This window comes from Myotis yumanensis, unplaced genomic scaffold (assembly GCF_028538775.1).
Source record: "Myotis yumanensis isolate MYYU_CA2020_CCGP unplaced genomic scaffold, mMyoYum1.0.hap1 SCAF_18, whole genome shotgun sequence".
Taxonomy (NCBI): domain Eukaryota; kingdom Metazoa; phylum Chordata; class Mammalia; order Chiroptera; family Vespertilionidae; genus Myotis; species Myotis yumanensis.
Genome location: NW_027223769.1, coordinates 3,071,418 through 3,087,880, shown reverse-complemented (window position 1 = coordinate 3,087,880; position 16,463 = coordinate 3,071,418). Strand labels below are relative to the sequence as shown.

The 16,463-nt window shown below is 44.4% G+C and overlaps 1 protein-coding gene across 2 annotated transcripts in view; it reads left to right on the top strand.

Annotated features, from left to right (window-relative positions):
- Nucleotides 1–16,463, top strand: part of HNRNPUL1 (heterogeneous nuclear ribonucleoprotein U like 1) — a 37,281-nt gene that overhangs the window by 11,732 nt on the left and 9,086 nt on the right. For both annotated transcript variants that reach the window (XM_070399010.1, XM_070399011.1), the window contains exons 6-10: nt 2,233–2,332; nt 3,999–4,111; nt 9,593–9,859; nt 10,981–11,103; nt 11,207–11,335. In XM_070399010.1, coding sequence (XP_070255111.1) covers nt 2,233–2,332; nt 3,999–4,111; nt 9,593–9,859; nt 10,981–11,103; nt 11,207–11,335 — 732 coding nt within the window. The remainder of the gene's footprint in view (nt 1–2,232; nt 2,333–3,998; nt 4,112–9,592; nt 9,860–10,980; nt 11,104–11,206; nt 11,336–16,463) is intronic.

The window sequence follows — 16,463 nt, the reverse complement described above, 5'->3', positions numbered from 1 at the left end:
ACTCTAGGGGTGACATGTTTGTAGAATTGAGAAAAGGAGTTGTTTGGAAGAAAACTGAGCTAGAAAGAATGAACTCAGGCAGCACCAGTTAGAGGAAAGCTTGAGGGAGAGCAGGGCAAAGAAGGGTTCTGCCATCAGGCTACCCTCCACCATCATCTCTCTGCAGTTCTGTGTCGGGTTATGTTTATGAGAATATCATGTTTCTGTTTAACAAAAGTTCAAATGGTACAGAACAGTATGGGGCAGGGGGGAGCAAAATTTGTGCTCACATCCTCCCTGTCCCCTTTGTACACTCCAGAGGTAACTTGTATTAACAATTTTTTTGTTGGTTTTGTTTCCTTTTTTGTTTGGTTAATTCTTACCCGAAGATATTTTTCCATTGATTTTTAGAGAGAGTGGGAGGGAAGGGGAGAGACAGAGAGAAACATCGATGTGAGGGGGACACATCAGTTGGTTGCCTCCTGCATGCACCCCAACCGGGACCATGGATTGAGCCTGCAACTGAGTTATGTTCCTTTGACCTGAATTGAACCCACGACTCTTCTGTCTACAGCTGACGCTCTATCTACTGAGCCAAACCGGCTAGGGCAACCATTTCTTGTGTATCCACCTTTATGTATCAAAACATTTATGATAGTTGATATTTATGGAACACTGCACGCATAAGATATGGTGCCAAGCTCTACACAGATATCTTCGTTAATTCTCACAGTGCTATCATAAAATAGGAACTGTTAACTCCATTTTTTTAGAGGTAGAAACTGAGACCTAGGGTTATTGCTTTTCATTGACTCTTAGACACTGTTGATTGTAAGTTACCCGTTGTTTTGTGTGTTGCTCATAGAGCAACACAGCCAATGAAATGGACAAAGTTCTCTCTTATCCCATCAATTTTAAACATATTTTTACGGATTTCAGAGAGGAAGGGAAAGAGAAAGAAATATCAATGATGAGAGAGAATCATTGAGTTGATTGGCTGCCTCCTATATGCCCCCTACTGGGGATTGAGCATGCAACCCAGGCATGTGCCCTGACTAGGAATAGAACCTGTGACCTCCTGGTTATAGGTCGACGCTCAACCACTGAGCCACACCATACTATCTTTTTTTTTTTTTTAATTGATTTCAGAGAGGAAGAGAGAGATAGAAACATCAATGAGAGGATCATTGATCGGCTGCCTCCTTCATGCCCCCTACTGGGGATGGAGCCCGCAACCTGGGCATGTGCCCTTGACCAGAATCAAACCTGGGACCCTTCAGTGTACGGGCTGATGCTCTATCCACTGAGCAAAACCAGCTAGGGCCTTTTTTTTTTTTTTTTTTAAACTGCTGCATCATATTCTCATAATCTGTGGTGTGCCATATTCATTGGATGTGCCATAATGTGACCAGTGCCTTACGGATTTTTTTCTGTTTATTTGTTTCTGGTAATATAAACAGTGCCACACTAAATTGCTGGGTTTTACAGTCTTGTGCATTTGCAATTTTAAATGGAGACTCCCAAATGGCCCTCCACAGACATTGAACCAATTTACCCATCTACACCAAATATTACGAGTACTTGTTTCCCTGCAGCAAGTGTTAGAACTAAAAATAACTATTTTGAGCCCTGACTGGTATGACTCAGTTGATCGGGCCAGTTCGATTCCTGGTCGGCACATGCCCAAGTTTCAGGCTCGATCCCTGGTAGAGGGTGTGGAGGAGGCAGCCTATCGATGATTCACTCTCACATCGATGTTTCTCTTTCTTCCTCTCTAAAAATCAAAGTATTTAAGTAAATAAAAATAACTGTTTTGAAAAACCTATCTCTGTGGTCCTGAACTCCCCTGAGCCCTTCAGAGGACCTGGCTTCAGAGTAGCTTAGATGCCTTTTCCTCAACAACAAAAGTCATCACTGTTTTTTTTGTTTTGTTTTTTATAATATGTTTTTATTGATTTCAGAGCGTAAGGGAGAAGGAGAGAGAAACATCAATGATGAGAGTGAATCACTGGTCAGCTGCCTCCTGCACATCCCTTACTGGAGACTGAGCCTGCAACCCAGGCATATGCCCTGACCAGGAATTGAACCCTGACCTCCTGGTTCATGGTTTGATGCTCAACCACTAAGCCATACTGTGGCCGGGCAAGTCATCACTGTTTTTAATGCGTTATGTACTTCCTTCCTATATTGCCTCATAAACCACCTGCCTCCAGAGAATGAATCAGTCTGTGCCCTCTTGTTCTCTGTCCCCAGATCAATGAGGAAATCTCCGTGAAGCATCTTCCATCCACAGAGCCCGACCCGCATGTTGTCCGTATCGGCTGGTCCCTTGACTCCTGCAGCACACAGCTAGGTAAGGGGAGGGCAGCCAAACAGTCCAGAGAAGAGCAGTTACTTCTATCCCTGGATTCTTGCGCTTCCTAAAAATCTCTTCCCAGTGTTGAAATCAACAGAATTAGCCTGGAGTGGAACAGACATAAGGATTGCATATATGCCATTGCCTGTGTGGGCCAACAAAATTCAACTGGATGGACCACAGTTATATAATAACTTTTCTATGAAAACTGTATCCATCTTTTAGGAGAGGGTTCAAAGTTCTCTTTAAAAAAGATTAGTTGTCTCCTGTCCTTAAACCATGTTGGAAATAAAAATAAGTTTCTTAAGCCCCGTTAAGTTCTGTCTAGGATTTTCTGTCCAGAACCTAACTCAGAGTAAAAGGTGAAACAAAGAACAGTGGGGCCCTGCAGGGCTGGTTGGCAGAGGCAAGGGCTACCCTGTGAGAGGTTTTGAATTTTCCTAGGACCCCAGGGTGCAATGACTGTCCCCAAATAACTGATTTCAGTGACCAGTGCTGAGACCTTCTGCCTTGGTCATAATCATCTGATTACAAAAATGATATAGGCCATACAAATAGAAGAAAAATTAAAAACCTCCTAAACCTGAGAGATATAATTGTTCTGACTGTTAACTTAAGACTGATTCTTGAAAGTGAAAATGTTAGGTCAAAAAGAGTGTACAGCTTTTGTTCTGATATATATTAATGTTTTTTGTTTAAGACTTGCATATCATCTCATTTTATTTTTGTCTAAGTTTTAAGGTGTAAGTGGTGGGTTGTTGATACAGATGAAGATACAAAGTTCAAAGTGGTCAAGCAGCTGTCCAGGGTCACACAGCTGGTTCATAGAAGAACTGAGCTTGTTGGCTCTTGCTTTTCTGGCAGGATGCTCCTTGGGTTCCTGGCCAAGATCTCTGTATAATCCAGGTGTCATCCAGGGCTCTTGGGGTCTCAGTCAGAATGCATTAGCCTCCAGTTCTGTAGCCTAAGGAAATCCAGTGTCTTTCCAAGGAGTTTAAACTTCTTGGTTTCCAGAAGCAAAACCCAGCCTCTTGGCTGATTGCTGCCCAAATCCCCTGGCACAAAAAATTGATGCCATTAGTAGATTTACTGAATACTGAATGTCACAGGGAAGGGTTGCATCTCAGCACACAGCCTTCCTCTAGTCCAGCTCCTTTCTTCCCCTCCCTTTCTTTCTAGATTCTCCCTTTCCGTGCAGAACAGTTCAGTTCTGCTCCTGTTCACAGACTTAACACTAAACCCATCAAGCCCTCAGGAGTTCTGCATATGCAATGAAGGGCTTCCTTTCAATGGAATCTTCCTCACCTCCCCCCTCCTCCCAAAAGCATCTGATTAGTAAACTAGTAAAGAAAGTTGTTTGTTTGTCTTTTCTTAAAAGTGTGTGACAACCCTGCTGGCATGGCTCAGTGGTTCCAGGAGGTCACGGTTCGAGTCCAGGTCAGGGCACATTGCCCGGGTTGCGGGCTCGATCCCTGGTGTGCAGGAGGCAGCCGATCAGTGATTCTCTCTCATCATTGATCTCTCTCTCTCTCTCTCTCTCTCTCTCTCTCCCCTTTAATCTCTGAAATCAATAAAAATATTTTTTTTAAAAAGTTTGTGACAACCATAAAGGCTGTTGTGACCATCGCAGGTTTAACCTGCCTTTGCCTATTTCTTTCATCAGGCGAAGAGCCTTTCTCCTATGGCTATGGAGGCACTGGGAAGAAGTCCACCAATAGCCGATTTGAAAACTACGGAGACAAGTTTGCAGAGAATGATGTGATTGGCTGCTTTGCGGTGAGTGCCGGCAGCCTGTGGGAGTTGGCAGAACCAAATGTTGGTCCTATCAGGTGGACCTGCAGACTTTTTCCCCCCAGAATACCTCTGTTCATTGTCTGCACCATGCCAAGCCACTCTCGCCATACCTCTTTGTCTCTCTTTGACACATTGGAACGTTTGCTGTCATTTTGTGCAAAAATCTACCATTCTACCTGCCTGATCTTTTGTGCAAACCTATTAGATGGCACCTTGAAGAGGTTTGGGGTTGTTGGTTTGCACACCCTTCCTCCATTCCTAGATACCAGACTGACATTTTCTAAACCCAGGAATTTCTTGCTTTTCTTTGCTGCCAAATAGCCTGTCTGCTCTCATTGGCAATTGCCCACTTTGGCATCATCTCATCCCTAAACTTCTCTTTTCCTTCATCTCACATTGGTTGAGGCAGGCTTCCTACATTGCACTGCCTCATAGGAGAACAGGAGTGGATGTAAAACAGAACAAGATAGAGGGTGCCTGAGCTGCTGCCAAACTTCAGTCCCCAACAGCAGTGACCCACACAGTGCTACAGACTCTGGCTGTCCGCTCTGGGACCAGACTCCCTAACCCCAGTCCCTGCTCTTCCACTCACAGCCATGGGCAACTTACCCTCCCTATATTTCAGTCTACTCTAAATGAGAATCTTTGCACCTACCTCAGAATTTCATGTAGGATCATTAAATTAATCTTTCAGGCACTGAAAATAATGCCTGGCACATGGTGTGTTCTCAGTAAATCCTACTTAGTACTGTTATCTTTAGGATTTATAGATGTTTGTAAAATGTGCCAGGGAAACCTGGCAAGGAGTGGCTACCCAGGTGGATGCTTCCTCTGAGTCTTCTTTTCTCCTTCCCTCAGATTTGTACACATGTACTCCTTTTTTTGTTTTTTCTTTTTTTTTTCCCCTATTACTTTGAAATAATTTTAAACTTAAAGAAAAGCCCTAAAAACTCTCATAGAGTCTTGTCCAAATTCTAACATTTGCTTTACCATTTTCTCAAATATATATGATTTTGTCTGACCTATTTGAGAGTGTGTTGCCTACATCATGTCTTTATTTCTAGATATTTCAGCATGCATTTAACGTTGATATAATGCTATTATCTACTTCTCAATCCACATTTAAATTTCGTCTGTTGTCTTGACAATATTCTTTGGAGCAATTTTGTTTCTAGTTCGGGATCTAATCCAGGATCACTTACTGCATTCTCTTGTCACATCTTTTTAGTCTGAAACAGTTTCTCAGTCTTCCTTTATCTTTTGTAACCTCATTGTATTTTTAATAAAAACCATGTTTTCTTAAAAAGTAGCCATGTTTTTTTTTTTTTTTTTTTTTAATATATTTTATTGATTTTCCACAGAGAGGAAGGGAGAGGGACAGAGAGTTAGAAACATCGATGAGAGAGAAACATCGATCAGCTGCCTCCTGCACACCCCCCACCAGGGATGCGCCCGCAACCCAGGTACATGCCCTTGACCGGAATCGAACCCGGGACCCCTCAGTCCGCAGGCCAACGCTCTATCCACTGAGCCAAACCGGTTTTTGGCAAAATTAGCCATGTTTATACTCTATTCTAAACCTGGAATTTTTTTCCATTTAACAATAAAACTTGGCTACACAGATAATATAGATGTAACTGAGGTAGAGACATTTTTGAATAGTTAATTCACATATTCACATGGTTTGCAAAAACACCAAGAAATAGAAAAAGGTGCACAATGTAAAGTCTTCTTCAGATCTTCATCTAAAGCAGCTTAGCTTATACATGTTATTCTACATCTTTTTTTTTTCTTAAAAGTATATCCTAGAGATCTTTTTATATCACTTCCTAGAAGACTTCTTTGTTCTTTGTGTAATCTGTAGTCATTATGTAGATCAACCATATTTACATAATCAGTCCTCTATTAGTGGACATTAAGTGAGTTTCTTACCTACTCTGTATAGTATTCTGATGTGTCAGTTTACCCTGGTTTAGTTCTATTGGTGGACCTGAAAGTTATTTGCTGGAGTGGTTGATGCTGCAGTGACAGCTTATCTTTTTCCCACTTACCAGAGTATTTTCAAGATCTTTTTGTAGTCCCACACATGGTCTCCTGTGTGGCCCCTTCCCCATTGGAGCACTTTGAGCAGTGCTGGAGTGAGCAGTTTACATATCTATATGTTTTTGTGGGAATATAGTTGTATTTATTTCTAAAAGTATAACTTCTGGGTCAAAGATATATTTTTAAATTTTTATATCTACCACCAAGAGTGCACTCCAAAGAGGTTGTAGCAATTTAACATGTCACCCTCTGTGACAGTGCTCCCTCGACTCTGTCCCACCTGAGCGTGAGGTTCTGTCAGTGTGTGGCAGTTTGGAACTCCAGGCCTTGACTCTTGCTTCAACCACATCCCCTCTACTTCTGTTTTTTTAAGATTCTATGTGCAATTCCCTCTGTTCAAAGGATGCCATAAATTTTTAAAAGGCTCAGGTTGTTAAGTCGGAGGGGGTGTAAAAATCCGTGACCTGAAGAAAGCTGGGGGAGGACACTTGTGTCAGATCTTGAGTTCTCAACATTCACAAAATAAAAAGGACAGAATGGCCTTCCAGGTAGAGAGAACAGTATAGTCCATTTCAACCAACAGGTGGAGTCTTGGGGATGACAACAAGGAGATGGGTCAGATGAGGCTACAAAAATGGCACACTGAATAATGCCATGCCTAAAGATTTGGGGTCATTGGGCCTCGGACTGGTACCAGGACTTTTTTTTTTTTACAAACACACACACAATTTTATTTAACAGAGACCCCCCCCCCCCCATTGCAAAATTTGGCAAGGGCTAGACAGTTAATAGCTAGCAGAAACAAGACTTAAATAGATGTTTGTTTGTTTAAGAGCTAGACTTGACAAAGAACACATGGGTTTGAATCCCATGTCCACTAATCATTCATGTGACCTTGATATATCACCATCTCTAGCCTCAGTTTCCTCATCTGTATAAAGGGAATAGTGATACTGCCTCTATCATAGGCAATGCATATGTACATAGCATAGTGTCTGACACATAGCAACCACTCATTAGCTTCTCTTTTTATACTACCCCATTTTCCTTAAAATGAGAATTAATAAAATTGATTTTTCAACCTAATTCTGTCACTAACAACTAAAGTCGTGTGACTTTCAGGAAACACTGACCTTCAGTTTTTCATCTGTAAAATGGAGATAATTCCTCCCCAGCGTAGTTTGCAGGTTGTTATAAAGAATTAAGTGAGATTAAGAAGGCAAAAATGGCCCTAACCAGTTTGGCTCAGTGAATAGAGTGTCGGCCTGTGGACTCAAGGGTCCCGGGTTCGATTCCAGTCAAGGGCATGTACCTTGGTTGCGGGCACATCCCCAGTAGGGGGTGTGCAGGAGGCAGCTGATCGATGTTTCTCTCTCATCGATGTTTCTAACTCTCTATCCCTCTCCCTTCCTCTCTGTAAAAAATCAATAAAATATATATTTAAAAAAAAAAAAGAAGGCAAAAATGCTCTGTGTCCAAATATGAGTTGTTTCATATATGTGTTAAAAATTGTGGCATGAGGACTTTTAGCAAGAGTAACAGGACTACACTTGCCTCTTGAACAGAAGGCCCTGTCATTAGTAGATTTGTCACGTAGTTTATGTGTAATATAAGTTCCTATAATAATGCTGGTGGTCATAAGGAAGGTTAATCCCCATGATGTTTATTTTTATGTTAGAACAAAGGTGACCGGGGCCATTTATGCTCAGGTGAGAAGACATGGCAGAGACCATGCTACAGGGATTGGTGCAGGATTTAATCTGGCAAATGTTTGCATGTCTGCTTTGAGTTGTCTTGAGCTGTGTAGGCACTTTGAGGTGACAGATAGGAAGGACTGTATAGAGCTGTGCCCTGTGAGCACAGAGGAGGGTGGTGAGAAAACTCCTTGGGAGAAAGGGCTTTTACTTTGTTAAAGGGCAGGTCGCAAGAAAAGAATACCACATCTTGTACTTTAAATCAGGACCCTGAACTTTACTTTGCTTCACTCTGCTGTCTGATTCCAGGTTTTGAGCTTAATTGTAAACCTTTATCCTGTACCCAGTGATCTTTCTGAAACAGTTTTGAAAACCAGGCCACTTCTATATTTGAAACAGGTCAGGGGCTCTGCTCTGCCATCAGCATAAAGCTCTAACTCCTAAGGTGACAGAGAGACCCTCACGTGCCGAGGGCAGGAGCCATGTCTCCATCTCACACTCCAGCCCAGCATGGTGCCTGGCATCTTGGAGTGAGAACCCCTATTTTGTGCTCACTATGGAGTAAACACACTAACCCACTTATTCCTCAGAACAACCCTGTGCACTGTAGTATCTTATCATGGCCTTCCCTTTTTGATAGTAAATGGTAGAACTGAAATAGCCTGCCTTCCAAAACAGGATCTTAACCACTAAACTTCAGCTGCTCAGTAGGGACTCAATGAAGAGTTACTGAATGTATTTGGTCACTGCCTGGCTCTCCAGCTATATTGAAATCACTTCCCCCTCGTCCTTTATGCTTCAGCCAGTCTGACCCTGTGTTCTCTTACTGCCGTATTTGTACACAAACAACACTTCTCTTTATGGCTCTCTCCCCCTTCCCCAAACTTGGCTTATTTCATTTTGTTTAGGACTTGGCTTACAGGTCCCCACCTTTCAGAGAATCTTGCTCCTCTGTAAGCACTTGTACTCAATTAAGATAGTGTCCTGCTGAAACCAGTTTGGCTCAGTGGATAGAGCGTCGGCCTGCGGACTGAAGGGTCCCGGGTTCGATTCCGGTCAAGGGCATGTACCTGGGTTGCGGGCACATCCCCAGTAGGAGATGTGCAGGAGGCAGCTGATCGATGTTTCTCTCTCATCGACGTTTCTAACTATCTATCTCTCTCCCTTCCTCTCTGTAAAAAAAAAAATCAATAAAATATATTTTAAAAAAAAAAAGATAGTGTCCTTATCTGGTTCCCCACTCGGCCCCGACCTTTGTTAGGCCCAGATCACCATAGACATTCACACCAAGAAGAGCAGAAACTTGGAGAACATGTGTCAAACCAACAAGTGAATTCATTTGTGGCGCTGGATTTGACTGCTATGGCTTTCTTTCCATCTATTATCTTCACAGACTGCTCGTGAGTTGAGGATGGGCTGGATTGCCTATTCCTTCATCTTCGTCTCAGGCTAGGCACAAGGCTTAAATAATTGGGCCTTCCTAAGATAACATGCTTCATAGCCACCAGCCTTTGGGTCTTGAACAAGGAGGGTTTGGGGGCACATTCTCTGAGCTGTTCCCTGGTGCTGCCCATTGTATCTGTATGTTGAGAGGTGGGGTTACAGCTAAATCAGAGAAGCTGGCTGTATTTCTTCTCTCTGCATTTGCTCTCTCTGACTTGTGGTTCCCATTGCCTTCAATCTGAGCGTTGGCTTAAGGTTCTCTTCCTTTGGCTTTTTCTTCTAGGACTTTGAATGTGGAAATGACGTGGAACTTTCCTTCACCAAGAATGGGAAGTGGATGGGCATTGCTTTCCGAATTCAGAAGGAAGCTTTGGGGGGCCAGGCCCTCTACCCTCATGTGCTGGTGAAGAATTGTGCAGTGGAGTTCAACTTCGGGCAGAGGGCAGAGCCCTACTGTTCTGTCCTTCCTGGCTTTACATTCATCCAGCACCTTCCCCTGAGTGAGCGGATCCGGGGCACTGTCGGACCAAAGACCAAGGCAGAGTGTGAGGTGAGTGGGCCTGGAAGACTAAATTAATGGCTGTCTCTCCTGGGCCACCGTACTGCTGAGGCAGAGGGGAGACATGGCAGCTGGGTGTGGTGAAAGCAAACCACCTCCCTGCATGAGTAATCTTAGAGAAAGGGCCCTCTCCCTCCTAACTCCTCAGGGCTGGACCAAGTTGAAAGCTGCTATGAGAGTGACATGAGGTCTGTGGGTATGGTTTAGGCCAAAGAGAGAGGGGATGTGATGAGAGACTTAAATCTTGGGAAGGTTCCAGAGGGAAATTGCCACCTTGGGTGAGGTCAGAATCTTGGAATAGGAGAAGAGGATATGAAGGTACTTCCAGGTGAGTGTTCTTCAAGGAGGTTGTGCAGCTTCTCACACTGACTCGAAGCTGTCTAAGAAGAAAAATGACAACTGGCCTTGGAGATGATTTGGCTGCAGAAGCTGTAATGATCATCTTTATTTCCAAACTTTTTTTTCTGATATATAAGTGACTATGTTTATTCTAGAAAATTAAAGTTTCTCATTCCACCAGTCATAAATAAGTTTACTTCCAAAGTTTTAGATTTTATCTTGTTCTTTTGCCGTGCTAAGTGCTCATTTCATACACAGACACATTTATAATTGAGATCTTATGGTATAAGCATTTTGATATTTAACCCTTTTCACTTAACATTATTTTGTAAATACCTATATTTACCATTTCTCTCTTATTGGGCATTAGGTTGCGACTGGTTTCTGCAAATTCTAAATGCACTGATTAGATACAATGCTTATACTTGTACATACATTTTGTCCCCATCTCAAACTCCAGGAAGGTTGTACCACTTTCTGTGCCCACTCTTGTGTACCATTCCCAATGCATGGCCTTCCCTGTCAGAGGCCACTGAATTCTGCTAAACAAAAATGTAAATGCTCATAACAGCTCTTGGTTTTGTATTCGTCCCATACCAGGCCTAAGAGGATTTGATGAGCCTCATCTCTTTGAACCCCAACAACACTGAGGTAGAAGCTATTGCTTTCATTTCCTGGAGATGGCCATGAGATTTAGAGTCACCCTCATGGTCTCCAGCGAATCAGGGTAGTGCCTGCTGCTGCTTCAGTGCCTCTCCATCATGTTCTTACAGATTCTGATGATGGTGGGCCTTCCTGCTGCCGGTAAGACCACATGGGCCATCAAACATGCAGCCTCCAACCCCTCTAAGAAGTACAACATACTGGGTACCAATGCCATCATGGATAAGATGCGGGTAAGGGCAGCCCCTGGTCTCTCCTTAGCCAACTCCCTCATCCCATCCCCCTTTGCTGACCTACAACCAGGACCATGCACCCCTCACCACCCCCTACCCACAGGTGATGGGCCTACGTCGGCAGCGGAACTATGCCGGCCGCTGGGACGTCCTGATCCAGCAGGCCACCCAGTGCCTCAACCGCCTCATCCAGATTGCTGCCCGCAAGAAACGCAACTATATCCTAGACCAGGTACTTACTGGTGACCATGATGCTCCTAGAGAGGGAAGAAGCCTATTGAGTATCTGGATATTACCCTCTTGTCCTTTTATTTTTCATCATAATGCTCGTGGACTGCAGTGCTGGTAAGACGGTCAGTCATACATGACAGCACAGTCCCAGGCTCTTAGTAGAGCTCTCTGAGCTCTGTATGTGGGTGGGGTCTGGGGCCATGATCCAGGCCTAGCTCATGTTCTTAGCAGTCCAAGAGAACATTATCAGGTAAGGGCCATTTAATGAAATGGAAAGGGCATGGGTTTCTGAGCTGGACAGACCTAGCCTTAAATCCCAACTCTTCTACTAGCTGTGTCTGCAGACAACTGGCTTCATCTTTCAAATCTCAGTCTCCGGGTCTGTAAAATTGAGATTATAATGGTGCCCTTCCCTAACATAGGGCCTGGCACATAGTAACTAGAAATTACTGTTAATTACTCTACAGAATAGGTATGTCCCAGTTGCTCTTAGCATGTTTTATGACTGTCAGGTACATACCTAAATCATGTATTTTATACTGTGTTTAAATTAAGAGCAGGGTTCTTCATATCAGGTGATCTGGGAACCTTTGAAATTAAACACAATTTTGTATGCAGGTGCAAGCATGTTATTTTAAAAAACAAAAAAGCTAGACAGTTTTGATTTAGAATGGGAAGATTATCTGTGGCTTTCAACATTCCCAAAAGTATAACTGACCCAAACATAGTTAAGGATACCTGTTTCAGGGTAATGAATTCCTCATGTTCACCACCTATGAGACAGAAGGACATGTGTCCTGAGGGTACCAAATCCTGTATTTGGGGATCTGTGAACAAGGTTCCTTAAACCTTGCATTCATGCTTTCTTAAAAACCTGTGAATGTGCAAATACGTAAGGTGAGTAGCACCCCTGCCCTGGCCGCCTTGCTGGAGTGCCTTCCCTGTGTGCCAGTACTTGGTTACAGGGTTCCAAGGCCTCCTAGTGAAGGTGGGGCTGGGGTGGGGTTGGAAAGCCCAGGGAACCAATTTGCCTGTGCATGGGAGTTGGCATCTTATGTAAAACAACTGAGCAGGATCTTGGGGTCATAAACGTGGAGATGTGGGAGAGTGGTATGTGTGCTCCCGAGAGTGTGGAAGCTCTGCGCCCCTTCTCACATAACTTTGCCTTATGAATCTCTTCCATCTGGCTGGTCCTGAGCTACATCCTTTCATTATAAACTAGTGATCTATGTTTACAGTTGAAGAAATGATGCCTTATATCCAACATTTGAAAGAAGTACATAGTAAAAACTTTGTTCTTAAAGACAAAAAGAAAAAAGGTTATTGGCGGGTGATAGTTCTTGATAGGCAAATTAATTTATAGTTTTTTAAATCCTCATTCAGGGATATATTTGTTGATTTTATTTTATTTTTATTATTGAACTTATTACATATGTTGGTTGATTTGAGAGAGAAGAAGGGAGAGGGTGAGAAACATTGATAGGAGAGAAACATGGATGGGTTGCCTCTCACACATGCTCTGACCAGGGATCAAACCCACAGCCTAGGTTTGTGCCCTGACTGGAAATCAAACCCACAACCTTTTGGTGTACAGGACAATAGCTCCAACCAACTGAGCCACACCGGTCAGGGCTAGACAAATTAATTTTAATGGTCTTGCCAGGCAGTTAGGTGTTGGGAGTGGACATCTGCTGTGTGCTGATGGAACAGCCATGCTAAGAAAACTGAAAGTTGATCAAGGCTGGCCCACACCCTGGCCCTCTTCTGTGATGGTGGACATGTGAGATTTGCTCTGGGTTCTGCAGCCATTGGATTGATCCTTTAAAGCAGGGGTCCTCAAACTTTTTAAACAGGGGGCCAGTTCACTGTCCCTCAGACCGTTGGAGGGCCGGACTATAGTTTTAAAAAAAACTATGAACAAATTCCTATGCACACTGCACATATCTTATTTTGAAGTAAAAAACCAAAACGGGAACAAATACAATATTTGTATTTGCATGTGGCCCACGGGCCATAGTTTGAGGACCCCTGCTTTAAAGACTCACATTTGTGAAGAAGACAGTACATGATTCCCTAATACTAAATTTTGATGCAAACAACTAATTGAGCTAATGTTTCAAATATTTATTTCTGGGGACTGGAGGGGACTGTTCAGCACAGGATAGTCCAAAAGCCAAACAGGGCCACTGCCCCAGCTCAGCCCCATCAGTAATGCATATAGCCAGCCTTTTCTTTCTTCAAAGACTTTGTTCTTCAACCCTGGCCTTGCTTTGTCTCATTGTTGTCAGGCCATTTGGAATTGTAGTTTGACTTGGCACCAGTGGGACTCAGTGTCTTGCAAGGGGGAGCAGTGTTGATTTAGTACCCTGAGGATTCTCAGCAAGTATTCCCTGCCTGTCATTTTGTCAGTTTGCTGATTAAATTAGCTGTGAAACCCATTTCAAATGTGTGGCTCAGTGGCGAAGGATTCTTAACATTTTTATCCAGCATATAAACGTGGGCCATCTCTGGAGGTCAGGCTCCAGCTCCTTAGCCAGGCCAGTACAGCTGGCTCTGTAAACAACACACTATTGGTTTTTTGAGTATGTGCTGGCTTGTTCATAGGAGGGGTCCAGGGCTCTACCAGGTATACGTTGATCTTCAGGGCTGTCCTGATGGAGGGATATGCAGGTTGGGCCAAGTGATCCAGGCCAACAGTAAGGCAAAACTACCTAAACTCTGACGGTGGGGGAGGAGGGTTCTCTGGTTAACCCTAGATTGGAGGATTGACTTGGGGCCTCAAACTATAGGTTACTCGAGCCTGGGAAGAGGTCTGAAGCCAGTGATTTTAGCTGTTTGGGCGTAAGCCCCAAACGTAGGTTCCAAGAAACCCTCTGGTGGAGGTGAGGGGAGGCAGTGTAGAAGATTCAGAGCAGGCCTTCCCACCCCACTAGCTTTAGCTGTGAGGGATAAGTTGATGCATAACTGTCTCCTGAGCTAGATAGAATTCCCTGCAGTCCTGGAGCTCATCTTTTCCCTTCTCTGGTTCTTCCCAGGAGATCAGACCTCCATGCATTTTGCTCCTCTGAATCTCCTATTATGTAGGTTGGATTCTGTAATGCCCATTATTGAGAGAAAAGCAGAATGTGCCTGCAGAAGGCAGGTGAGGCTGTGTGAGCCAGGACTCTGCCTATGTATGGTTAGGGCCCCAGCGCCTACCCCAGGGTATGTCTCATTGGGCACAAGCTCTTGGTTTTATTGGGTCTTTGACCTACATTCCATGATGACCTGAGTATCCTCTTCAGATCATGTGTGTGTTATAGCTGTGGAACATCTGAGGAGAAAAAGAAGAGATGGATCACCGGGGAAACAGGCCTCAGAGAAAAGGAACCTGTTCAAAGTCATGCTGTTGATTTACTGGTAGAACATGTCTCTGCTTGACTTCCCAGATGGCCACGGCCCAGAATAGTTGGAGCCATGGTGGGAAATTGGGAGGTGAGATGTCTAGGCCAGCACATGGAGGATGATAAAAAGAATTGAGGCTTTGTCCTGTGGGCAGTGAGGAGCCATAATTATGTTTTCATCAGGGAGGGATATGTTAAATTTGCCTGCCTACTAAAAGACTTGAGAAAGAGGAAGTAGGCCACATAGCTTCAAGTGGTTCTGTTGCTGGTGAAAAAACCTCAAGAATGAGATGCTGCCCAGCCTATCCCTAGCCTACCAAGGACCCACAAGAGTTGGTGCAGAGCAGGAGTTGGCCCTCTGAGGCGACAGAGTTTTGCCCTCCTAGAGGCTTCTGAGAAGGCTTCTGTGGGGCAGAGTTGAGGGCTGCAGGCTAGGAGCTCCCTTAGGGCTCTAGCAGTCCAGAGCCAGGCCAAGCAGTGATCCCTAACCTCACCTCAACCATCAGAATGTGTGCTTCTAGTCCTGCTTTGCATCCCTGTTGACCTTGCCACGCCTTTGTCTGAAACAAACCTAGGGATAAAGCAGAGGCACAGACCTCTTCTTATTGGCAGGCATTGGGAGAAAGGGGTGTTTCTTTCCTCCACCCTTCCTGTTCCCAGGGCCTCAGCCAGTTCCATAGTAACATTCCAGCTAGTTCTCACCCTACATGTGGGTTCCTTCCACTGGGTTTACCTTACTGTGAGCCCAGAGTGAACTCTTTTGTCACCAGCTTTAAATTTGTTCTTCTGGGATCCAGCCAGGTTTCTCCCACTGCCAGCCTGACCCCACTGAGCTATGGATGGGGGGACAGGTGAAAGTGGACATAGGACAGTGGGACTCTTACAGAATCTGGGCTGTGAGCAGCATGCTGTGTTCCTCCCTTACTCCCCCAGGCTGTCACGCACCAAAACTGCCCATCCAGCTCCGCTGAGAAACCTAACTCCTATCCTTTAGCCGACATTGCTGGAGATTGGGGGTGGCCCAGGGTCAGGGAACACAGCCCCAGCATACCTTCTGAGAGTCAGCAGCTTCAAGCTCGGTGGGACTGGGAGAAGTAGGAGCTAGGCAGAGAGAACTCACACAGCTGGGAAAAGCTGATCCAGCTGTTGTGCTGGTCTCTCTTAGCAACAGACACTAGCAGCCCCCAGTGACCACGACAGTCCTGGGCCAACCTAGGGTCTCTGACCTCACTGTGTTTGCTGTGGCAACAGTCGCCTGCAGCTAACTCCCTTTTTTCCAGGAAAGGCAAGTATTTGTATTTCTGCTGGTGTGGTTTACAGTAGGTCCCCAAGCCAAGAGGTATGGCAAGGGAGGTGTCATCTAATAAATGGTAACCAAGAGGGTTCTCTGCACCTCAGTTCTAGAGTGCCTAACGAGGCATTGCTCAGATCTAGCCACTTCTCAGAACAGAAGCCAGCTCTTTAGGAGTCCAGTCTGCTTCACCCCCATTCCTCCCACCCCGTGAAACTTTAGGGACTAGCCCTCTTGGCAGTATTGCTTAGGACATTGACACAGCAGGTCTGCCCCATTGAATCCCTCCAGGAGGTATTTTTCTCTGTCATTGGGGTTCAAAGGAGTCAAAATAGGATCACATCTTATGGGCAAATAAACCCTGGAATGGGTTATCCATAGAATGGTCTGGGGGCACATTCTTTGTGGCATCCATCCACTCTAGCTTTTGTGCCAAAAGAAAACCTCATTATTTA